General features: G+C 43.7%; 1 protein-coding gene across 4 annotated transcripts in view; it reads left to right on the top strand.

Annotated features, from left to right (window-relative positions):
* GRB7 (growth factor receptor bound protein 7) overlaps nucleotides 1-26,427 on the top strand; it is a 243,145-nt gene that overhangs the window by 189,053 nt on the left and 27,665 nt on the right. For all 4 annotated transcript variants that reach the window (XM_073608023.1, XM_073608026.1, XM_073608025.1 and 1 more), the window contains 2 exons: nucleotides 7,021-7,095; nucleotides 23,401-23,517. In XM_073608023.1, coding sequence (XP_073464124.1) covers nucleotides 7,021-7,095; nucleotides 23,401-23,517 — 192 coding nt within the window. The remainder of the gene's footprint in view (nucleotides 1-7,020; nucleotides 7,096-23,400; nucleotides 23,518-26,427) is intronic.

The following is a 26,427-nucleotide window of genomic DNA, read 5'->3' as shown; positions in this document are numbered from 1 at the left end:
GTCGTTTAAACTTACTTCAAAATTTCATTTGATTTTGGAACTAATAGGCTTTCCCAAACGAAAACCACATAAACCATTAGATATTTGCTCGGTACAGAAAAAAAAATGCTATCCTGCTCCTTTCTTATCACTGGGTGAAATGGCCATCAATTTGACCCCAAAAATTATTGGAAAATCAAACGAATGTTCTTAAAACATTTCTAACAAAATTCCACCAGTGTTTGGCCAGCTTTACTTGCAGGTGATGGCATGCACTGCTAGAATGGCCTGGTATGGACCTGGGGGGGAACCCCACGCTGTTTTTTTCATGAATTCTTTTGCCAGCAATTTTTTTTTTTTTTTTACATTCAGCTTTCAGCAGGGAACATGATGACTTCCTGGCCCCCTGCTTAGCAACCATCTATATACAGTGGTGAAATAACAACCGCAAAACACATCAAAAATGCACCACTTGCGTTTCTGGTGCAGCTCCATTGAAGTCTATTAGCTGCAAATCGCAGGAAAAAAGTCCCCGACCCTTTGCAAAAACGCACCAGCCGCAAAACGCATGGATATGAACTAATACCATAGGAAACTATGTTAAATGGACTGTAGTGCATTTCTGCAAACTGCAAAATGCACTAAAAAACGCATAGGTGTGAACGTAGGGTTATTTAGCCTGGGAATCAGAGAATGGTAGTGTAGCTTCATTGCCCTGGTATTACTATACAGTCCAGGAATCAGGTGATGAAGGCTGTTTTCCATGGTCTGGAACTAATATTAAATAATTGAATAATTGGAATTAATATATGAGGTCTGTCTGAAAAGTATCCAGCCATGTAATATGAAAAATAGAGACATGTATTAACCACTTGACCTACGAAAGATTTACCCCCATTTATGGCCAGGCCATTTTTTCCTATACGGTACTGCATTATTTTAACTGACAATTACGCAGTTGTGCAACGCTGTACACAAAGATTGTGTCCTTTTTTCCCCACAAATAGAGCATAAATTTGCTGTCCCCTCAAAATAACTCAACACAGCCATTAATGTCTAAACCGCTGGCAACAAAAGTGAGTACACCCCTAAGTGAAAATGTCCAAATTGGGCCCACTTAGCCATTTTCCCTCCCCGGTGTCATGTGACTCGTTAATGTTACAAGGTCTCAGGTGTGAATTGGGAGCAGGTGTGTTAAATTTGGTGTTATCGTTTTCACTCTCTCATACTGGTCACTGGAATTTCAACATGGCACCTTGTGGCAAAGAACTCTTTGAGGATCTGAAAAAAAGAATGGTTGTTCATGGCCTAGGCTATAAGAATATTGCCCACACCCTGAAACTGAGCTGCTGCACGGTGGTAAAGACCATACAGCGGTTTAACAGGACAGGTTCCACTCAGAACAGGCCTCGCCATGGTCGACCAAAGTAGTTGAGTGCACATGCTCAGCGTCATATCCAGAGGTTGTCTTTGGGAAATAGACATATGAGTGCTGCCAGCATTGCTGCAGAGGTTGAAGGGGTGGGGGGGTCAGCCTGTCAGTGGTTAGACCATACGCTGCATACTGCATCAAATTGGTCTGCACAAGCAGACTATGGACATGGATTACTGGAACCATGTCCTGTGGTCTGATGAGACCAAGATAAACTTATTTGGTTCAGATGGCGTCAAACGCGTGTGGAGGCAACCAGGTGAGAAGTACAAAGACAAGTGCGTCTTGCCTACAGTCAAGCATGGTGGTGGGAGTGTCATGGTCTGGGGCTGCATGAGTGCTGCCGACACTGGGGAGCTACAGTTCGTTGAGGGAACCATGAATGCCAACATGTACTGTGACATACTGAAGCAGAGCATGATCCCCTCTCTTCGGAGCCTGGACCCCAGGGCAAAATCCAACATAATAATGACCCCAAACACACCCCCAAGACAACCACTGCCTTGCTAAAGAAGCTGAGGGTAAAGGTGATGGACTGGCCAAGCATGTCTCCAGACCTAAACCCTATTGAGCATCTGTGGGGCATCCTCATAACGGAAGGTGGAGGAGCGCAAGGTCTCTAACACCCACCAGCTCTGTGTTGTCGTCATGGAGGAGTGGAAGAGGACTCCAGTGGTAACCTGTAAAGCTCTGGTGACCTCCATGCCCAAGAGGATTAAGGTAGTGCTGCAAAACAATGGTGGCCACACAAAATTTTGACACTTTGGGCCCAATTTGGACATTTTCACTTAGGGGTTTACTCACTTTTGTTGCCAGCGGTTTAGACATTAATGGCTGTGTGTTAAGTTATTTTGAGGGGACAGCAAATTTACACTGTTATACAAGCTGTACACTCACTACTTTACATTGTAGCAAAGTGTCATTTCTTCAGTGTTGTCACATGAAAAGATATAATAAAATATTTACAAAAATATGAGAGGTGTACTCACTTTTGTGACATATTATAGGTTACATAGGGGTCTGTCCTGTGTAAATTCATGATGATCGCCGGGTGCCGGCGGTAATCCATTGACAAAAAAACAAGTAAAAAGGCGCAAAACAGGTGTACCTCACATAACAGATCCTAAATAGTCCAATGGCAGGGTTGGTGTGTATAGATGTATATAGATGTATATACAGGAGAAAGTCAATCAGGGCTGCCACCAAAAAAGACCAGAAGCAAGGTCCAATAGGCTGAGGAAGATAAAACAAGGAAGAGGGGCGCCTCTGAGTATATATCAATAATCATTTATTTACAACAAACAATATCCACTCACATGGAAGACTGTAGTATTGCGTTCCGGTGCATCTCTGAGTAGAGGAGAGTCTGGAGGACCACAAGTCTCAGCAAGTCCGTGCAGTGCTAGTCACACATCAGGTCCTGGCAGGGATGGATGGTGGTGGCAGAACACGGTGGGAGCTCCCTCGGGTCTCCAGATGGCACTTCCGGATATATGGTGGGTTTAAGAGTAACATAGACCAACGGTCTGTGGGTTCCAGGGAAGGGGAGAGGGGACGCCAAAGGCCGATCGCCGGGCGCGCTGCCGTCTGAGGCTCGTACGGCTCCGTGGGAGAGAGATAGTAACGGCCGTACAGGGAGCCAGAACGAGGCCTGGGAAGCAAGCACAGCGCGGCGCCGGGCCGTGACGTCACAGCTATGCGACGCGTTTCCGAGTCTGCGCGCTATTGGTGACAGGAATAGCGGCACTCCTTTCTCAAGCATAAGGGGCAGATGTTAAGGCAGTCCTTTTATAGTCTTTGGGAGGGGGGGGGGGGGCGGGGCTGAGGATGATAAACAGTATCCGGATACACTGTAGCTATGGGCAATACTAGATATGGTACACATGGAAGTGGGGCACAAGTGGAGAAATAAAGAAATAAATATATGGGGTTTTAACATAGAGTATCTGTACATTCATATATAGGAGACACATAAGCATACAGTTTTACATAAAATTGTAAATTAAAAATTAATTAAAAATTAATTAAAAGCCAGTACACATTCACGGGTAGGATAAGACCTGGTGTATAAACAACTAATATGGACAATGAATAAAAAAACATGTAGATGTATCAATAGAAAATCGGGATGGTACTTTACCAATAGTAATGATGATTATAATGGAAAAAAATACATATAAAAAAATATATATATATGTAATAAAAAATGTATATATATAAAATACACGAGAGATTTAAAAAATTGGTGATTATGCAAATGTGAATACCGGTACACACTATTAGCATAATTGGCAATGTACACAGTCCACAAGGGAGAATTAGGGAAGAAGGAGCAGGGGGTGGGGAGATAGAGGGAGGGGGGGGGGGACCGGGGGGGGGAAAGAAAGGGAGGGGGGGGGAAAGAAGGGGGGGGGGGGGGAAGGGGGAGGGAGGGGGGGTTTTGAGGAAGGGGAGGGGGCGGGGAATGGAATATACTTACTCGTGGACCCGCCACCCCCACAATAATAGGTATATTAGAGTGTACACAATCTGTGGTAAGGATGATAAAAATACAAGCAGTGAATATAGGTATACCGTATATAAGCAAATATAAGCAATATATATCTATAATATGGTGGCAATCTCGATACCCTCATTCAAGCCCCCAGGCGAGAGGACGTCGAGATTGTAAATCCAGAACGTTTCCCTTGCACAGAGCCTTTTGAAACGTTCGGCAGGAGTGTATGACTTGGGGATTTGTTCAATTACCCATACAGTGAGGCCCGTGGTGGATTTTTGGTGAAAACTAGCAAAATGTCGTGGGACACTATGCATGTCTTTACCACCCTCTATCAGTCTTCGGTGTTGACCGAAGCGCTGTCTGAGGGGGCAGATTGTTCTACCGACATAGATCAGTCATGCTGTGTTTCATCACCACACGACCAGGTTGCCGGCGGCGTGCGTGCGCCCCCTACCCGAAAGGGTCAGATCATGTAGGTACGTGATCTGGCACAGCCGAGCCGCCTTGCTGCCATATATCTATGTTATATGGTCGTCAGGCGGTTAAGGAACATACAAGATAACAGAAACATTGTACATAGGACATAGGTATCAGAAGCCATGGAACTAATTTTGCTATGACACGTTTGATACCATTTTCCTGCTTCAAAATCTTGGACACAGTCAATTTCAGAATCCCCAAATCAGCTTCTAGTTCTCACACTGTCAGTTGTCGATCTTAGTTGATTACAACCCGTACAGATTCAATGTTCTTAAGTGTTCTGCTTGTTGCAGGCTTTCTAGAACCTTGATCGCTTTCAACAGATTCTCCACCATCTTTGAAGTGTTTTTGACACACTTATTTGTGCTGCACTGATTGTGTTGTCTCTGAAAGCCTTCTTAATAGTTTCCACAGAGGAATGTTCAACCCTAACTCAAAATTTGATGATGATTCGTTGCTCTACCACACAGTACACATGCTCACTCAATGGTATCTAGCACCCTCACTGGACTAGTACAGTAAAGCCGTTATTGTTCATGCATGTGCATTCCAGTCCACTCTCCTTTGCTGCCTGCAGGTTGAACAAAAGAAATGTAACATTTCTACATTCACGTTAAACAGTGCCAATAGACAAATGTCCGCTGTGCTTTCAGAATACCCAAACAGCAGCTAAATGTGATTGGATGCAAATTTTGCTGTATGGAGCGGGCTGGCAGCTGCTGTATGGCTGAAAGTTTTGGATTTCCATCAGACATATCATTTGGTGTTAAGGGGGAAAAAAATCAATTTTATTCTTATCTGACCACCTTAAACGAAGATTGAAGATTCTGATGCCACATGAAAAAAGGTAATATGATCAGATGAGACTAAAATTGAAATATTTGGCCTCAACACCAAATGATGTCTCTGGTGGAAATTCTCTGCAGCAGGGACTGGAGCACTTGTCAGGATAGAAGTAAAATAGATGGGGCAAATTACCACCAAATTCTTAATGAAAATCTGCTGCCCTCTGCCAGAAAGTTGTCAATGGGAAGAAGGTTTACCTTCCAATATGACAATGGGAGATTTACTAAAACTGGTGCACTGAGAATCTGGTGCAGCTGTAGCCAATCAGCTTCTGACTACAGCTTGTTCAATTAAAGTGGTGTTCCACCCAAAAAATAAAAAATACATGAAAATTCCTAAAAGAAATAAAAAAAAACATTTGGAAATGTTTTTTTTTTTTAACTCACCTCTAAATGCCTGTTGCTAGGGGGTCCCTCCTAGTCTGCCTCTTTCAGTGCCTGGGCTGGTGACATCACTTCCCCCTCGGCACAGGAAGGACTCAGCTCTGCTCCCTCCCTCTTATTAATCACCCGGGACCCATTACAGGTCCCAGGTGACTGAGCGGCCAATCACGGCGCGCGGCGCCGCTCGCGCATGCCCAGTGGGTGCCCAGCTGTGAAGCCACAGCCCGGCTCCCACAGTTGCAATGCCGGCGCCGCCAAACAGAGGGGGAGGCGAGCGGGGCTTCGATCCCCCGCATGGCTGGACCCTGGGACAGGTAAGTGTTTGATTAAAAGTCAGCAGCTGCAGTATTTGTAGCTGCTGACTTTTAATTTTTTAATTTTTTTTAATGGGCCCTCCTCTTTAAGCCTTGGCAATAAAACCTGGAAGCTGATTGGTTTCTATGCAGAGCTGCACCAGAATTTGCACGCTCCAGCTTTAGTAAAAATAATCCCCAATGACCCAAAACAGCATAAATGACCACACAGAGGTTGAAGGAGAAAAAGGTGAATGTCCCTGCATGGCCTAGTCAGAGTCCAGACTTAAACCCCATTGAAAATCTGTGGAATGATTTGAAGACTGCAGTCCACAAACAGTCACCATCACATTAAACTGCACTTGAGCAGTTCTGCAAAGAAAAGTGGGCAAATATTAAGTCTAGATGTGCAAAGATAGTAGAGACAAATCCCACAAGACTAAAGGCTGTAATTAAAGCAAAAGGTGGTTCAACAAAATACTGACATAAGGGGAGTATCCTTTTTCCAACTCAGTGATTCTGTTTTTCATTTATTTATTTTTTTCTGACATTTTTGGTGTTATATATATCACTTGGATGTTATACAGTAGGTTGCACTAGTAAATACAGCTGGATAAAATAAAAACCGTGTCTGTCTTCATTTCAGGCTGCAAAGCAACAAAATGTTATTTTTAAGGGGGTGATTTTTTTCCATATCCACTGTATGTATGAATGTGAGTTAGGGACCTCAGTTTGTAAGCTCCTTGAGGACAGGGACTGATGTTCATGTACAATATATATGTAAATCTCTGCATAAATGTATGGTGCTATATACTGTAAGTACCTGTAATAATAATATAGCCAGAATCAGAGAGTGGTAGCTACAGTAGGTGGTTTAAAGCTGCTTCTCCCGCAAATAGAAGCAGCCATAGCAGTTTTTTGGGGTTTTTTTTTGGAAATAACAAATTCTAAACAGTGATAAACTAATTTAAGCCAATGACCTTTAAGCTTTTATTAGTTTAGAATCAGTGCAGTGGCATACTTTGGTTGCATAGATTACTTCATATAGAACATTATGCTTCACAGTCATTACATTAGTATTTATTCCTTTTTGTTCTCTTTGTTTAGTACGGGGCTCAGCTTTACAAGAATTACCAGATTTCCAGGCGCGGTCCTCAACCTTGGACAGATCTCAAAAAACAGGTAATATGGTAGGGTTCTTTTGTTTGTTTTTTGAAGAATTGACTGATCTCAGTGTCTGCATGTACAATTGTTTTCCTTTGGTCTAATAAACGGTTCTTGTGGTACAAACCAAGGAAGCTTAGACCTCTGTAGTGCATTAATACTTTAACTAAACAGAAAAGCTGCACGTACAACTGGAGGATACACTATTCATCGTACAAAATATTACAAAATATGCCTACAACATGCACAAGCCAATTATCCCTTCTAGCAAAATCAGCATGTACAATATGTATGCAATATGTAAACTAAACAGTTACTCAACTTTCAGTATGAAGTAATCTCCTGGAGTTCAACACCAAACATTTTCCTCTGAAGTTTTCCAACACACGTCTTGCCTCTGTCTTCCAAAACAATTCTGTCTGCCCACATGCCTGTTCAAGGTCCTTCCTCCCCCTAACTTCCTCTTACATCATATCCAGGGCCGTCTTATTGAGCGGGCATCCCTGGGCATTGCATAGCTCCCAACTGTCCCTGATTTTGAGGGACTGTCCCTGATTTGGAGCAATGTCCATCTGTCCCTCATTCCTCCTCATTTGTCCCTCATTTTGGTCTGATCCATATAGTTGTATAAAAAATGCACTTTTTATCTTTCAAAAGGTGTTTTTCAGTGCTAAACCTTTCACCTGATTTCTAAATTGCTGCATTTGTAAATTCCAAAAGCCAATATAACGGAATAGTAGTGGTAAAAAAAGCACTTGTGGGTTTAACCAATCTTGTTTTTTTGAACAATTCTCCTTTAAGGGGGCGTGGCAAGGGGTGTGTCCTATGCCTGCATACTTTTGCTGATAGGTGTCCCTCATGCCCAGCTCAAAAAGTTGGGATGTATGGCACTGCCCGGGTGGCCCCAGGAAAACATGGGGCCTCATCAAGGCCGGTTCTCTTGCAATAAATGATCTTGCGGGATGCGGCAGTGTGGAGATTAGCTGGAAGGAAGGAATGTGTCTGCAGTCTGGTCTCTGCACACTGGCACTGCATGGACAGTGGACTGCGGGCAGCTGGGCTTGGGAGTCGGGCTGAGCAGGCACCAGTTCTACTTCTGCCTTCTAGCTGGACTGTCAGTGTCACCTGTCCTGAACCTCCCTAAATGAACGTGAATGCTCTTTGCCGAATGTCAGCAGCTCCGCCTCCGCGGTCCACCCACAGCTCAGCCAGGACTCTGTTACTGGAAGCTGGATGGGTGAACTGTGCTGCCTGTGTACCGATTCTGCAGTTTTACTCGATATCTCACTCCTGCGAGTGAGATTTTGGATACAGCAGGATTCAGAGTGAATAGCACAGGCCCCCAGGATGCTGAAGACCCCTTGTATAGTGACCAATCCCTGCTGTGGCTATTCTCGCAGACCCACCCCCTGATGTACACAAACAGCATGGTGCTAGATAGGTATGTGCGAAGCTGCAGCAGGCAAAAACTTCAATTGGAGGACAGTAGAGATTGCAAAATAGGTGAGTCCACTGTCCAAACGCCCCATCCCCCCCAACTTGACAAATGCATATGTCCCTCTCCTCTGCTGCTCTAAGGCTCTTACTACTCTTACTATAAAAGACTGCCACTCCTCTGAAAAGCAATCGCACATGGATTTGACAGGAGGTGAGGAAGTTATATGTCGCCTCTTCACCACTAGTTTTAACCCCCTAAATGCTGCATCACCTCCACCACAACCACATGCATTGCACATGGTTGTGGGAGGGTTGCAGCACAGACCCTTTTATTTGAATGGGTTGCGTTTGGTGACCAGTGGTGCCCGCCAAATGCAACTGGTGATATAATTTTTGCCACAGTCACGAAAAAAAGCATTGTGGCTCCAGCATGTGCATACCTTGAGATGCTGCCTTTTCAGCAAAGCCCTGGTTCACACTGGTGCGTTTTTGAAATCCTGCTACTTCAGCGTGATTTCAAAGTCACAGATCAGTGTGATTTGTACCATGATTTCATTGCAACTTAATTTAACAGAATTCTATACAAGTCGTAATGAAATCTGGAAAAAGTAGCACAGGGACCTTCTTCATAATCACTGTGACATGAGTCACATGAGTGATATGAATGGTTCCATTGCCGGCAATGGGGTGCGACTTGCCATGTGATCTGGACCTGTCAAATCCCATAACAAATCGGACCCATGTGAACAAGTACTAAGGGTTTATGGACCCCAAACTGACATTTCATAAAGTTCAATTGGCCGCAGTGCCGTAAATGCAGTGGTGTGAACTGGACATACCAGAGATGAGGCATTTTGCCTTGTCATGTGGTGGGACTGTGCTGGAATAACCACCCACCACAGTCCCACTGTATCTGGTATGAATATACCTTAACCGCTTGCCACCCACCCGCTGTAGTTTTATTGAGGGTAGGCGGCATAGTAATTATTTTGTGCCATCTTTATTTGTATAGTATAACACAGAGGTGTAAATAGAAGCTTCAGGGCCTCAGTGCAAGAAACCATGAAGGGCTCCCCTGACCCCCGGGCTTCCAGTTCTGGGAGGGAATCCATGAACATCCTTCCAGAACCCTGTTTCCAGCATGCCCCCTGGGGGGCACATCCAGCACTCTCTGTGACTGCTGTGTCTTTTGGATGCAGCTGATCACAGTAAAGGACTAATCATAGTGGCCCTTTTCCATGTGATCAACTGATCAGATGTAAACAGAATTGCCAGTTATTTCAGCAGTCCTTTCCTCATGCTTTGTCTGTGTGAAGAAAGGAGAGCCATTAACTTGCAAGGCTGTCTGTACATTGTTTACACTGTTTGCACTGCCCTGATTATCAGTGCAGCCCCATCAGCGCCGCCTATCAGTGCTCATCAGTGCCGCCTATCAGTGCTCATCAATGCCGCCTTCGGTACCCATCAGTGCTCATCAATGCCCATCAGTGCGGCCTATCAGTGCTCATCAATGCAGCATATTAGAGCCCATCAGTGCCTCCTACCAGTGCCACCCATCAGTGCCTCCTCAGCAGGATTCTGGGCTAAGGGCATCTATCTCATACAGCACAGAGCCTGCACTGGGAAGTGTGAAGCCAAGCAGCTGAATTTAAGCATTCACACTCACGGTGGTGCACACAGGAGGAGAGGGGCGGGAGGAGAAAGAGCAGATCGGCTTTCTCCTTTCCCATCTATGCAAGGGTAGAGGGGGAACTGTCAGTGCAGGCTCTAGGCTGTATGAGAGAGACACTCGACAGAGGCAGAACATCAGGGCCCAGTCGCAAGTGCGACCTTTGCGACCCTATATAGGGTGAATTTTTTGTTCTTCAAAACTTTTTTCGTTTGGATAGTTATGTTGATTAGTGTTTGATTTATGGCATGTTTTCTTATTGTTTTAAAATCAATTTTATTGAATGTACTAGGAAATATAAGCTCAAATCTATCAACTATTTATACTGTCATTCTTGAGAGTAGGCACGTAAATTGGGGAAGGTTTGTAGGGACCCCAGTGCATTACTTTGCCCAGGGGCCCATGATGCTATTAAGATGGCTCTGATCATATCCTTTAAAGAAAATATAAATCTATCTAAAAAGAAAAATTTGCGCTAGGTGTACAGAAAAAATTATGTGACAAAAAATGTGAATAAGATTATATTTAAATATCCTGCAGCTAAACACTATAACCCTGATAGGGGGCACAAAACAAAATATGTATACAAAAAGTGCAGCGCTGGAAGACTACTACTACAGTAGACAGTGATAATTATATTCAAAAGAAAATGAGAAACAAAGACCTAAATGCTGACAAACCGTGCACATTAGTATTCCACTAATTATCTGATAAAAATCAGTGGGTATTGTTCATAGAAAAAATGTCAGTAAACTCCAATTCAAATGTCATAAAAGACGTGCTTAATTATAATATAGTGTCCACAAAATACATATGTGAATGTTCCGCTGGGTAAATCCATGACTTCCACCATTAACAGAAACCGTCACCACAGAAAAGATGGAGGCTTACCAGATAGCCCTTATGAGACAGCATAAGATATCCTCCTTTTATGGATGTTGTCCTCCCTGTAGATGGTTCCTGATTGAGAGCGCTGTAATGGTGGTTTCCAGACTGAGCCTCAGCAGTAGAGGAGGGGGGAGGGAGGGGGGACGAAACGGCTGTAGGGTAGACACGCACACACGGACTGCGCATGCGCGGACTTTCGTTTTCATTGGAGCTGTTTTTAAACTCCTTGCAAGGAATTTTTATCTATGGATGCCTGCTGGCAATTTAAATAAAAAGAAGTTAAACTTTTTTACACTATTGGAGTTTTCTCTTCCTTTCTTGGATTCTCATCATCACTGAGAGGGGATTCCCCCCCCTCCCTCCCCCCTCCTCTACTGCTGAGGCTCAGTCTGGAAACCACCATTACAGCACTCTCAATCAGGAACCATCTACAGGGAGGACAACATCCATAAAAGGAGGATATCTTATGCTGTCTCATAAGGGCTATCTGGTAAGCCTCCATCTTTTCTGTGGTGACGGTTTCTGTTAATGGTGGAAGTCATGGATTTACCCAGCGGAACATTCACATATGTATTTTGTGGACACTATATTATAATTAAGCACGTCTTTTATGACATTTGAATTGGAGTTTACTGACATTTTTTCTATGAACAATACCCACTGATTTTTATCAGATAATTAGTGGAATACTAATGTGCACGGTTTGTCAGCATTTAGGTCTTTGTTTCTCTTTTTCTTTTGAATATAATTATCACTGTCTACTGTAGTAGTAGTCTTCCAGCGCTGCACTTTTTGTATACACATATCCTTTAAAGAGCTTGCTCTGCTTAGTTCATAAACCTAGTCTGACTGGTTCGTTTGCATATCAGCAGGGGGGCCTTAGCTTCTTAAATTAGCACATGCTCTTAAAGTATAACAATTAACAAATAAATATGCTATAAAAGTAACAAAATATCTATAGTAACAACATTATAGTGGAATTCCAGGCTGTACCTAATTATTCCTCAAAATGCTTCCCCCCTCCCCAGCACCTGAAGATGGAGCACTGACAACAGATAGGCCATAGTAGCCCAGTCATTGTTGAGTGCTCTCTCCTCTCCCCTGCAGTCACCATTGCCTGACACAGGGGATCTTGGGACCAGACTGGAGTATATACATCTTTCTTACACAGGTTAGTCAGCATGTTAGGAGGGGAGGGAGGATTTTTAAGATTAGGTAGTTATAGCCTGGAATTCCACTTTGAGACTCAAGGGTATATCAGGTAATGTCTACCATAGGTGTACGCAGCCTATTGCATTAGGGTGTGCACCCCAAATTTATTAAAAACATGGACAGTGTTAGTAGGGCAGTGGACAGTGTCAGTAGAGCAGAGGTTGGTGTCAGTAGGGCAATGGACAGTGTCAGTAGTTTTTTATTTTTATTATATTTTTTTAGGAGGGGGGGGGGGGGGGCATTGGTGCAACAGCAGCAGAGGGAATCGGTGCCTCTCAAGGTGATTAGGGTGTGCCCAGGCACACCCCCTGCACACGCCTATGATGTCTACTAACCTATTCAGATAGCCCTGTACTGTACTAAAGTCCTCTATGGGTTAATACCTTCATCAGAACTGTGCAGTGAATAAAGTGAACTATCTATAGGAGAACACTTTAATTCTAGGTCTTTTGTGCTGGAATTGCTGTCCTTTTCAGCAGGTGACACAATTTTGCCAGCAGATAACATATAATGTATCTTTTGTGTAAGAGTGTATAACTCCTTTAATAACACTAATTAGTAAACCGTTTTTTGGCAGGAAAATACTGCAGGCCTTTCTATGCAACCTTGAATGCCAAGCACAGCCATTCGATAAGGATAATCTCAGGATTTAATAAAACTAGCTATCCTTATTTGCCATTTGCTATTTAGAAAAATGTCCAATTCAAGGACAATTTATATTTGGTTAGAGAGTAATTACTGAAAAGTTCAGGAATATGTGAATTTAGTCAGAACTGAGCTGGTATATTTGCAGGATGCAGACAGATCTAAACTCATACCTACTGCATTTTCAGAAACTGCAAATTCCTGCACTGAATTATCTCTGTCTCCAAAGTGTTTGTAGTTAAGTAAGACTGTTTAATAATTTGCAAACTTTGTGTAGCACCCTGTGTGCTAGAGTAAATTTTAGGTTTGTTAGTGTAGGTCTTACGGCTGGCAAAACATAGTTGTCTCAGGGCTAAGCCTGAGCTATGAATCTGGTTCAGAGTTTAGTGACTGAGGGCGGGGTGACTTATCCTAGCAGCTTCTCTGGTACCTCCCCATGTTTTCTGGGACATTGGAGAATGTTCCAGACATAGTGGGTGGTGGTTAGGAGAAGCTATTTGGAATATTAAAGAGAGCTCAGCCTATCCCCAGTAAAGGGCTGGCAGGTGGTAGGCCACCTCATAAATAGACATGAGTCATGCTAGGAAGAGCAGTCGGGTGAAAGATGGAGTACTGAGGAGGCTGGTAGGTGGCCCTTGAGGGTGCCCCCTAGTCTGGGGGGGGGAAGTGGTGACCTCGGGCCGGGGCTCGGGTGCTGGAAAGATCCTACCAAAACACACGGAGGAAGCCTTTCCTGGAGGCATGGGAGCAAGGAGTGAGGACAGCAGGAGCAGGTCAGCATGCCTGGGAGAGTCAGCCGGGTGGGCTGATGAGTGCCAGTCTGAAGAGGACTGTGGGGAGGAGTTAGCCTAGAGGGCTAGTGTAAGGGGCAGCTACAGCAAGGGTTGGCAGTGCCTGAAGAGGTGGTGCTGGGATCAGTAGCCACAGGAGTGATGCAAGCTGGACATTGAAATTCTGCTACACAACCAAAGAGGCCTCAGGTTCCTGCCTGTAATGAGCCATTGCTTTAGTCCGACTGAGCAATTGTCAGATATTCAAATTGTTCCTGCTGGGTTCTGCAAGCAAGTGAATGCTGGAGGAAGAAGTGGAGCTGTATATAGAGACTGCATATAGGAAGAGTTGTCCCTGAAGTTGTTGTTGAAGTCAAGCTGGCATCCCATAACTTCCCATCCCTATCCAAGTTATTACCCTCAATAAATAACAAAAATAAAGTCACGGACTGTTCTGACTTTGGAGTGCCTATGAAAATTCAGTGTGCCTGGTTGTGCAGGGTGGGGATCCCATTTAATCTGCGGCCCTTAAGGGGGTGCGCTACATTTGGAATACAAGTAAAGCATTAGTATGAAATTTTGAATGTTTCTCAGATCATTCGATAACGCCATCATTAAGTCAACGAATTTCGTTCGACAGCCCTTTGAAATTTTGTTCAGAGCTGCTACTTAAATGGAATCCCAGACTTTAAAACCAAGCTTATTTTTTTGCTTGTGATTTGCTTATTTAAAGCAGAAGTTAACTGTATCTGAGCTACACAAACTGAAAACACGATTTTAATATTTTTTTATATTCAAGCAAACTCACCCATCTGTCCATGGCTCCATGCTTTATTTTGTTGAGAAATCACTTTGAAAAACACCCCCCTAGCATTTCCAGCTGTGGCCATCTTGAGTAAAGGCAAATGATTCATGTAGCATTTACTTCCTAGAATACATCTGCCCTTTTCTCAGGCATTCAGGCAGGAGGAGGTGCTTAGCTGAGAAATAGACTCCTCCCGATGAAAGAAAAAAGAAAATGCCTATGAAGACTCCTGGGCAGTGGCGTCGCTAGGGGGTGGCTATTGGGGCTATAGCCCTGAATCTGGGGCCCGTAGCCCCAAGTTTCTTGCCTCAGGAGTCCCTGCATAGCCAGCAGGCCGTGGCCTCTCTGCAGCCTGGCTGCGAGTGTGGCGGGCGGGCTGCATGAGAGAGCCAGGCAGGCGGAAGAGAGAAGCGTGCAGGTGGGCAAACAGAAATGACATCATCTCTCTCCACCCCGCCCGCATCACCGCTCTTCTGCCCTTACTCGGAACCGATGTGTCCCGTCTGGTCTATCCATCAACAGAGCTTTCCTTACATAAACGGTCTCCCGGCAACCCCTATGTTCTGTAACAGCTGCTTGTGATCCTCTCCTGATGGTCTTTTGGTCCATTCTTCAGTTGAGGCTTTCGTGGATAAGCGGGATCTGGTGACTCCTGACGCTGACCTGGCGACTGCTGACAGGGATCTCACACACACTCAGATTCCCCTGGTATCCCCGGTGTGTTTAGTGTGGCTCTGTGTCTCAGTGGCCAAGGAGATCTGCTGAGCCATCCAACTGGGGATCCTAAGTTCTGCACACACATAAGAGCAACCAGAATATGATATTGGACTATCTATCATTGTTTTTTTAAAGTGAATTCTCTTCTTCTTATTTTTTTATTTTATTTTGTTTTTATATTTATTTGATCTTTGGCTACCTTGCTCTTTCTGCTTTCAGTTCCTGTAAAAACTCAGTATATGCTGTGGCAAATTGCTCATGGACTCTCTGGGAGACACTGGGTTGGCTGCTTGCAGTGTCAAATGCCTTTTTTACACATGAATTTGTGAACTGTAACATTTCAGTGGTGTTATTTATGGACTTTCAATTTAGATCGATTTGATTTAATTTAATTTAATTCAATCTGATTTAATTTTATTTATTTAATTATTTATTTATCTAATTCATTTTCATCAATTCAATTCAGCTTAATTTATTTAATAATATATTTTTTACTTATTTAATTTTTTTTCTCCTTTTTCGTTTGTGAAAGTTTTTTGCTGACTGAGAAGTAACGTTAACTGTAGTTTTGTTAGCAGCGGGCACCAATATCTGCTGCCTGCCATGATCTCCAAATTGTAAACTGATCATTGTCGGTGTCAGGCTGCCATGGCTCTCCCTCTACCCACCACCCAGCTGTGAGTCTGTGGCTGAAAGCTGGTGCACACACTGCACTTTCACTGTGCCGATCCTGTTACTCAATATCTCACTCACAAATTCTGATATTGAGAGACAGGATTCGGAGTAAACAGCTTAACCACTTCAGCCCTGGAAGATTTGGCTGCTTGAATGACCAGGCCATTTTTTGCTATTCGGCACTGTGTCGCTTTAACTGACAAGTGCGCAGTCGTGCGGCACTGTACCCAAACAAAATTGACATCCTTTTTTTCCCCACAAATAGAGCTTTCTTTTGGTGGTATTTGATCATCTCAGCAGTTTTTAATTTTTGCACTATAAACAAAAAAAGACAATTTTGAAAAAAACACAATATTTTGTACTTTTTGCTATAATAAATATGCCCATTTTTTTTTAAAAAAAAGCTAATTTTTTTCTCAGTTTAGGCCGATATGTATCCTACATATTTTTGGTTTGCACAAAAGTAATAGTGTCTACAAAATAGGGGATAGATTTATAGCATTTTTATTTTTTTATTTTTTTTCTACTAGTAATGGCAACGATCTGTGATTTTTATCGGGACCGCAACATTATGGTGGACACATCGGACACTTTTGACAAATTTTTGGGACCATTGGCATTCATACAGCAATCAATGCTATAAAAATACATTGATTACTGTAAAAATCTCAGTGGCAGGGAAGGGGTTAACACTATGGGGCGATCAAGAGGTTAACTGTGTTCCCTCTCTGTGTTCTAACTGAAGGGGGGAGGGGACTGTCTAGGGGAAATGACAGATCGCTGTTCATACTTTGTATGAACACACGATCAGTCTCTTCTCCCCTCAGAGAACCGGGATCTGTGTGTTTACACACACAGATCCCGATTCTCGGTGTGTCACGAGCGATCGCGGGAACCCGGCGGTCATCGTGAGCACCCGGCACTCGCATCAGCTCCAGGGGCAAGCAGCGGGCACGAGACTCCGGCGGCACACACGTGCCCCTAGTGGCCACAGGGTGAAGCGAAGTTACATAACGTAATTTCGCCCAGCCGTGCCATTCTGCCGCAGTAAAACTGCAGCAGCTGGTCAGCGAGTGGTTAATATGCTTGAGGTCGATGACTTTGCCTTGCCACCTTGTGATCTATCCAGTCCAGCAGCCGCACAACAGGGATTGGACAGATCACATTAATTTCTTTTCAGAGATATTTGACAGATAGGGAAGCGGCAATATGTCACCTTTTCACCACCTGTTTTAACCCCCTGATGATTCATTAACCCCACCACAACCACATGGATTCCACTCGGTTGCAGGAAAGTTGCAGCATGGACCCTTTTATTTGAATTTGTTTGCATTTGGTAGTGCCCACCAAATGCAAGTGGGTGTATAATTTGGCACTGTGAGGTATGAGGTGGTAGATTGCCTCACACTGTGCTGTTATGTAAAACAGTGGTCATCAACCCTGTCTTCAGGGCCCATTAACAGGCCAGGTTTGCAAGATACAGTCAGGTCCATAAATATTGGGACATCGACACAATTATAGTCTTTTTGGCTCTATACACCACCACAATGGATTTGAAATGAAACAAACACGATGTGCTTTAACTGCAGACTTTCAGCTTTAATTTGAGGGTATTTACATCCAAATCAGGTGAACGGTGTAGGAATTACAATGGTTTGTATATGTGCCTCCCACTTTTTAAGGGACCAAAAGTAATGGGACAATTGGCTGCTCAGCTGTTCCATGGCCAGGTGTGTATTATTCCCTCATTATCCCATTTACAAGGAGCAGATAAATGGTCCAGAGTTCATTTTAAGTGTGCTATTTGCATTTGGAATCTGTTGCTGTGAACTCTCAATATGAGATCCAAAGAGCTGTCACTATCAGTGAAGCAAACCATCATTAGGCTGAAAAAACAAAACAAACCCATGAGAGAGATAGCAAAAACATTAGGTGTGGCCGAATCAACTGTTTGGAACATCCTTAAAAAGAAAGAACGCACCGGTGAGCTCAGCAACACCAAAAGACCCAGAAGACCACGGAAAACAACTATGGTGGATGACCGAAGAATTCTTTCCCTGGTGAAGAAAACACCCTTCACAACAGTTGGCCAGATCAAGAACACTCTCCAGGAGGTAGGTGTATGTGTGTCAAAGTCAACAATCAAGAAAAGACTTCACCAGAGTGAATACAGAGGGTTCACCACAAGATGTAAACCATTGGTGAGCCTCAAAAACAGGAAGGCCAGATTAGAGTTTGCCAAACAACATGTAAAAAAGCCTTCACAGTTCTGGAACAACATCCTATGGACAGATGAGACCAAGATCAACTTGTACCAGAGTGATGGGAAGAGAAGAGTATGGAGAAGGAAAGGAACTGCTCATGATCCAAAGCATACCACCTCATCAGTGAAGCATGGTGGTGGTAGTGTCATGGCGTGGGCATGTATGGCTGCCAATGGAACTGGTTCTCTTGTATTTATTGATGATGTGACTGCTGACAAAACCAGCAGGATGCATTCTGAAGTTTTTCGGGCAATATTATCTGCTCATATTCAGCAAAATGCTTCAGAACTCATTGGACGGCGCTTCACAGCGCAGATGGACAATGACCTGAAGCATACTGCGAAAGCAAGCAAAGAGTTTTTTAAGGGAAAGAAGTGGAATGTTATGCAATGGCCAAGTCAATCACCTGACCTGAATCCGATTGAGCATGCATTTCACTTGCTGAAGAGAAAACTGAAGGGAAAATGCCCCAAGAACAAGCAGGAACTGAAGACAGTTTGCAGTAGAGGCCTGGCAGAGCATCACCAGGGATGAAACCCAGCGTCTGGTGATGTCTATGCGTTCCAGAATTCAGGCTATAATTGACTGCAAAGGATTTGCAATCAAGTATGAAAAAGTGAAAGTTTGATGGATGATTGTTAATCTGTCCCATTACTTTTGGTCCATTAAAAAGTGGGAGGCACATATACAAACTGTTGTAATTCCTACACCGTTCACCTGATTTGGATGTAAATATCCTCAAATTAAAGCTGAAAGTCTGCAGTTAAAGCACATCTTGTTTGTTTCATTTCAAATCCATTGTGGTGGTGTATAGAGCCAAAAAGATTAGAATTGTGTCGATGTCCCAATATTTATGGACCTGACTGTAACTGAAATACATCACAGGTGATATAATTTGCTGCTCAGTGATTGCAGTATTCTAGTCTGCATCTCCCCAAGGTAATGCATAAAACCTGGCCTGTTAGTGGGCCCTGAGGACAGGGTTGATGACCACTGATGTAAAAGGTACTGCATGCAGTACTTTTTTAGCAGCACACACCACTGCAACACATCATGTGAACTGGACATACCAGAGACAAGGCATTTTGTCTTGTCATGTGATGGAACTGTGCTGGAATAGCCTCCCACCACAGTCCCACCGCATCTGGTGTAAGTATACCTTAAAGGGGGGAGCAGTAAAACCATGGCTCAACTGCATGGCCTTACTCCCCCAAACCACACATGTGAAAGACTCCTGAAAAAAAAACAGGTCGAAGAAAGGATGAGAAACGCTGGTCTATACACGTGCTCTTTGATTTATGGCATGTTTTCTTCTTGTTTTAAAAACAATTTTATTGAAAGTACTAATATATATACAGTATGTTCAAACCTATAAACTATTTATACTTTCATTCTTGAAAGTAGGTGTGTAAATTGGGACAGGCTTTTAGGGGTCCCAGTGCATCACTTTGCCCAGGGCCCATGATGCTATTAAGATGGCCCTGCTGACAACTGCACCTGCCTCTGTGCTAAATGGACCAGTGTTGCCAACCTGCCACCAATGCAGCGACAATGCACATTTTCTGGCAATGGCTGGCATGGCAAGTGACAATCCGCAAATAGTGGCAGGTGACATGGCAAGCGATCATCCACATCTGTTGGCAAGTGACAATCCACATCTGGTGCCAGGCGGCAGTGGCGAGTGACAATCCACGTCTGGTGGCAGGTGACAGTGGCAAGTGACAATCCACATCTGGTGGCAGGTTACAGTGGCAAGTGACAATCCACATCTGGTGGCAGGTGATGGTGGCAAGTGACAAGCTGCATCTGGTGGCAGGAGATGTGGCAAGTGACATGCCCAGGGCTCCCACTGATTCTGCATTATGGTCTGTTGAACCACTTCATTATATATTACAATGTAACAATAGAAATAATGCGCCTCAATCACCCTGACACCAAATCAACCACGGTGCCGTGATTGAAGCGCGTCTCGAAAAAAAGTGTGGGGACTCAACCAATTCCCCCCGTCCCCCCCCACCTCAGAAGTAAAAAAGTGTGTGTGTGTGTGTGTGTGTATATATGTAATGTGGGTGTATATTCACATGCATTAAACAAATATAGATGAGATGTAACAATAAAATAATTTAACATGTATGCTATACTAACAAAAAAACACCACAATGTGTGATAATGGTTCCCTCGTAGGGAATTTCTAAAACAAGTTGCAATGACTGGAGACCCCTTCTGCAATATGTCTCAATGCAGGGTCTTTCTGAGGTCTGGGGACCCCTCCTGCTTTATGTTTCTATGCAGGCTCCGATATGTAGGGCCCCTCCTGCCCCAAAGTGTCCGCACACATGTTGGTTTGTGCAGAAGAGTGAGGCCGAGAGTGCTGAGTGTGCCAGCCCGGGCTCCTCTCCTGAGGCTGCCTGTATTGATTGTGCAAAGTGGGGCCCAGGCTCTGGGCGGCTCACTCCTCAGTGCCCATCAAATGCAGCCTGATCAGTGCCCATCAAATGCAGCCTTACCAGTGCCCATCAAATGCAGCCTGATCAGTGCCCATCGATACAGCCTGACCAGTGCCCAGTGATGCAGCCTCACCAGTGCCCAGCAATACAGCCTGACCAGTGCCCAGCATTGCAGCCTTACCAGTGCCCAGCAATGCAGCTTTGCCAGTGCCCAGCAATGCAACCTGACCAGTGGCCATCAATACAACCTGACCAGTGCCCATCTATACAGCCTGACCAGTGTCCAGCAGTGCAGCTTAACCAGTGCCCATCAATACAGCCTGACCAGTGCCCAGCAATGCAGACTGACCAGTGCCTAGTAATGCAGCCTCCCCAATGCCCAGCAATGAAGCCTTACCAGTGCCCATCAATACAGCCTGACCAGCATCCAGCAATTCATCCTCACCAGTGCCCAGCAATGCAGCCTTACCAGTTCCCATCAATACAGCCTGACCAGTACCCAGCAATGCAGCCTTACTAGTACCCATCAATACAGCCTAATCAGTGCCCATCAATACAGCCTAATCAGTGCCCATCAATGCAGCCTTACCCTGCGCCCATCCTTCCCTCCCTCGGTCCTCCTCCTCCAGCTGCCGCTGTAACAAGGTCCCTTCTCCCCTAATACACATCACACTGATTCAATTTGCCAGGATTGGATCAGTGTTCTGCCCATCACTGGAGCCTAGGAGGCAGGACTTTGCTACAGCGGCCTCTGGAGGAGGAGAAGGACCAAGGGAGGGGAGAATGGGTGCGCCGGGATGACACTCCCACACAATGTGTGACATCTGGGGTGGCCCACGGCTACTAACGGGAACGGTATTCCTGCTGCGGAAAAAATACAGGAACGCTGTGCCCATGCGTTCCTACAGGACTCGAGCCCTGTCATAAATAATCATTTAAAAGAACAGTTGTCTCTGGACACAAAATTTCTGGATGAAACCTTTCTTAGCACATGCACAATACAAAAAGTTTTATTTGCTCAACCAAGGAGCACATTAGCACATTGAATTTTGTTAGTTCCACGTAAGAAACAAGAATAATTTGGTTGGAAAGAGGAGGTTTGTGCAAACTCCTGTTGCTGGCTTAGCTGAGAAAACAATAGTGATCGGACAAGTTTGTCACTTAGCTCTTCCAACACTAAGTAATGGCTGGTGGTTTGTGAATGTATATTACAGATGTGAAATTGTCACCCAAGTATATTAACCTGGAACTTAGGAGACCAGATAAATGGGCTAAATATGAATCCAATGTATTGATCCACATGCCGAAATAGTGACAATTGCACATTGAACTGCAGTCTGGTCTAAATAAATGTCGTGCTCTGTATGGTACTCTTTCTTGCCATCTACTGTGTATCATGAATAGTTAAAGGTTATCCTACCCAGAAATATTTAATTGTGGATAGATGCTTGGGGGTGTATCATGCTCTGTATAAAACTTTGTATCCTTCACTGCTTCCAGTAAAAAACAGGAGCTTTTCTCCTGCCAGTAAATGCCAGGAAAGTGGCAGGAAAAGGTTGGCACTTAAAAATATGGGTGTGACACTCGGTTTGGAACTGCACATCCGCAGTTCTGGTCTGGAGCTGGCCAAGACCATCCGAGTGCCTGCTACAATGTTTTCAGGCAACGCCAGAGGGGAGCAAGTCTGGCAGAGGCGGTGCCTGAGCATGTCGTGTGATGTCATAGTGCAAGGGAGCTAAGCAGAGCGGCCAGAGCCTTGTGTGTGGCTCTTCAGTACGGGAGCAAGGCAAGCTAGGAGTGGGACTGTCAGTGCTGCTTGGACTGGAGGGATGACCTAGCATGGAGAGAGACTGTCACTGTAACTTAGGAAGGGACGAGTCGAGTCGGTGAGGTGTCATCATTATCTGTGCTGCTGCCCACTGCTGTCAGTGTCACTGTGAGAGTCAATTTCCTGTGTATGTGCAGTCCATTAAATTTCTTGCCCTCCTGAGTCTTGTCCCTGAGCTACTTACTTACTATATCAAAAATAAGAAATATGTTTTGTGCCTTAAAGTGTAATTAAACCCCCCTATCGTTTTCAGCCAAGGAAGCTGCCATCTTTGCCTCTGTTTATTCTACAATTGCCATGATGCTGCACATGTGCTCAGTTATGACACCAGCCATTGGATAGTTTGACAGTTTGGTTGAGAGCACAACCAATGGGAGTGTTACATTTTTTGGCACGTGTTGGAAATTAAACTGTTTTATGGATGGGTTTACTTCCGCTTTAATATCAACCTTAAATCACATTGCTAATTTCATATTGAACTTGTTTGTAGCCTAAATACTGAAATTTGCACTTAAAACTGTAATTTTGTAACTTTTGAAATTGTCAGTAAAAACTTGGCTGTGCCAGTAAATTTTGGATGTTGTGTCAGTACATTTCAATCTGGTATTTTGGCAACACTGTTGAGACGTTTGCTGTGAGTGCAAAGGTATATTGTTATAATTTATTCACCATAGAATATACTTTGTTACAACTTCAACAGTCGTTAAATCACAGCATGCATTCAAACAACACAGTCATTACCTATTTTTTATTTACTACCTGCTGCATAAAATAAAAAAAAATAAAAAATATAAAAAAACTTTTTTTACACAATAAAACATACCCACAATTTTCTAAAGCCATAAAGACAATCTCACAGTCTCACACTGGAACCGTACGCTTTCGGATAAAGCCAAACATATAAATAAGACATATTCATACAAATTAGGCATTTCCTTTGAATGTAACTTGTTTTGCTCTTCACAGCGCAGCGTGTCAGATAGCACATTGGTTCCTATGGATTTTTCGGGCTGCACAGGTCGAGTCATAGAGAATCCTTTGGAGGCATTGGCTGTGGCCTTGGAAGAGGCCCAGACCTGGAGGGTGAGTATTGAATGACACCATAAACTTCACTTTAATTATTCAAGGCTAGATTACCATGAGTGGAATTGCACTTTCATATTAACCGCTTCAGCCCCGGAAGATTTTACCCCCTTCCTGACCAGAGCACTTTTTGCGATTCGGCACTGCGTCGCTTTAACTGACAGTTGCGCAGTCATGCGATGTTGCACCCAAACAAAATTGATTTCCTTTTTTCCCCACAAATAAAGCTTTTTATTTGGTGGCATTTGATCACCTCTGCGGTTTTTATTTTTTGCGCTATAAACAAAAAAAAGGGTGACAATTTAAAAAAAAAATGAATATTTTTTACTTTTTGCTATAATAAATATCCCCCAAAAATATATAAAAAACTATTTTTTTCCTCAGTTTAGGCCGATATGTATTCTTCTACATATTTTTGGTTAAAAAAATCGAAATAAGCGTATATTGATTGGTTTGCACAAAAGTTATAGCGTCTACAAAATAGGGGATAGTTTAATGGCATTTTTATTATCTTTTTTTTTACTAGTAATGGCAGCGATCTGCGATTTTAATCAGGACTGTGACATTATGGCGGACACATCGGACAATTCTGACACATTTTTAGGACCATTGGCATTTTTTTTTACAGAGATCAGTGCTATGAAAAGGCATTGATTACTGTAAAAATGTCACTGACAGGGAAGGGGTTAACTACTAGGGGGCATCAAGGGGTTAATGTGTTCCCTAGTTTGTGTTCTAACTGAAGGGGGTTGGGGACTGTACAGGGGAGATGATAAATCACTGTTCATACTCTGTATGAACAGACAATCTGTCTGTCCTCCCCTCAGAGAGCCAGAAACTGTGTGTTTACACACACAGATCTCGGTTCTCCATGTGCCCCGAGCGATTGTGGGAGCCCGGCGGTGATCGCGACCGCCGGGCACTCGCTTTGGCTCCATTGCCGAGCAGGGGGCACGTACGCGCACCTCTGGCGGTGCGCACGCGACCCCTAGTGTCCACAAGGCGAAGCGAAGTTACATAACGTAGTTTCGCCCAGCCGTGCCATTCTGCCGCAGTACAACTGCGGCGGATGGTCGGTAAGTGGTTAAGTTAAAATCTGTATATTTGACTGCCCTGGGTACAGAACAGAATATACACTCACCGGCCACTTTCTTAGGTGCACCGGTACAATTGCTTGGTAACACAAATTGCTAATCAGCCAATCACATGGCAACAACTCAGTGCATTTAGGCATCTGGACGTGGTGAAGATGACTTGCTGAAGTATATGTGTTTGTTTTCTTTAAAAACCCCAAATCTCTTCTTTAAATTTTCATCTTGTATTTTAAAGTGTTACTAAACCCACAAAAGTAAAATCAGTCTGTATATGCAGTAAAGCATGCTTGTTATAGTCACTGTGGAACCTAAGGGGTAATCCTCTGCATTGTGTAAAAAGGCTGTTTGATCCTGTCTTCTATGATCCTTCCCTTCTTCCCCAGTCCCCAATCCATCTCCTGATAGTACAGAGCATTGGGAGCATTCTGCACATGCTCAGTTTGGTGTGTATTGCTACACAGTTTTTTTTCTTGGGAGGGTGCATGTGATCAGCATAGGGTCAATTAGCACTGCCCAGACAGAGGGTCAGGGGTCCTGCAGCCTCATAGGTCAGTCAGAGTAGAATGAAAACTCCTACAAGCTTTAACCAGACACTGATAAAAGTCATAAGACTGTTATATACTGCTGATGAGAAAAAGGTATTTAGCAGTTTATATTTACTAAAATAATTGCATTTCCATTTTCTGTGTACTGTGGGAAACCAGATATAGTGAATGCAGGGTCCTGGGTTTAGTAACACTTTAAGCATTCCATATATTACCAAAAAAGGAAAACCAATAATTGCACCCAATCATATATTTCTCATTCACTGTAAATACATATTACTTTTAAAGCATATCATGGTGATTCAGATAAAAGAGAACAAACTAAATTCGTTTCATCCTTAAAGTGACTATAAATCCTAACAATGAACTACTCTTATTTCCTTCCCTTTGGTCTGTTAAATATAGGAATGATCCTTCTAGAAATTAAATGAATTTGCAATGTCCTGTGCATTCAGCCTCTGCTGCACTGAAACCATGAAGAGTGTTATCAGCCCTGCTATAGACTACAATACGCCTCCTCCCTATGTTTATGGAGATAAAGAAAGGAGAACGTGTGCTATAGTCACAACAATTAGGCTGGCCATACATTATGCAATTTTCTTTCCTTCAACCACAGGTTGAAAGGAATCCCTCCCACAGCACCATTTATGCTCTGCCGGTGGGCAGCATAGGAAGCCTATCCCACCGGCAGAATACAATGATCACTGTATGCGGCTCTAGTCATTGGCAATGAGCCAGACAAAAAAAACCCAACAGGCTGGTTATACTGAAGTCGACAAGTGGATAAACTTCAGTACAGACAGCCTATCCATAGATGGATCGAAAGTTGGCTTGTTCCTACTGAACTGGCCAAAATTTCAAACCCTTTAGTGAGTGTTGTCACCCTAGAACAGAAAACGGAAAATTGTATACTCACCTTTCTGTAACTTTCCTTGACTGTTGTATTAACCATGGCTTGTTACCTGCTATGCCAATAAAACCATCCCCCTTTCCTCTAATGACCACACCACACCAATTGGCTGTAGCAGCCGTTTTTTTAACCAAATATATAAATAACCAATAATTAACATATCAATAACCTTTTAAACATAACATACAGTTTATTAACGATAATGGAGCCCAAGGTCCCAATACGCATAAACCAGAGCCATACCTGCTAGTCACTTCTAAGGCCTCCAGTTGCGAACCACCAACTCGGAGACAACTAGCAGGTACCCGTACCAACTGGGAGCCGTACCTTAGACGGGTCCCTACATACCTTTTGAGTGCCC

This window comes from Aquarana catesbeiana, linkage group LG12 (assembly GCF_042186555.1).
Source record: "Aquarana catesbeiana isolate 2022-GZ linkage group LG12, ASM4218655v1, whole genome shotgun sequence".
Lineage (NCBI taxonomy): Eukaryota > Metazoa > Chordata > Amphibia > Anura > Ranidae > Aquarana > Aquarana catesbeiana.
Note: the sequence above shows the minus strand (reverse complement) of the source record. Positions and strands in the feature narration are given on the sequence as shown.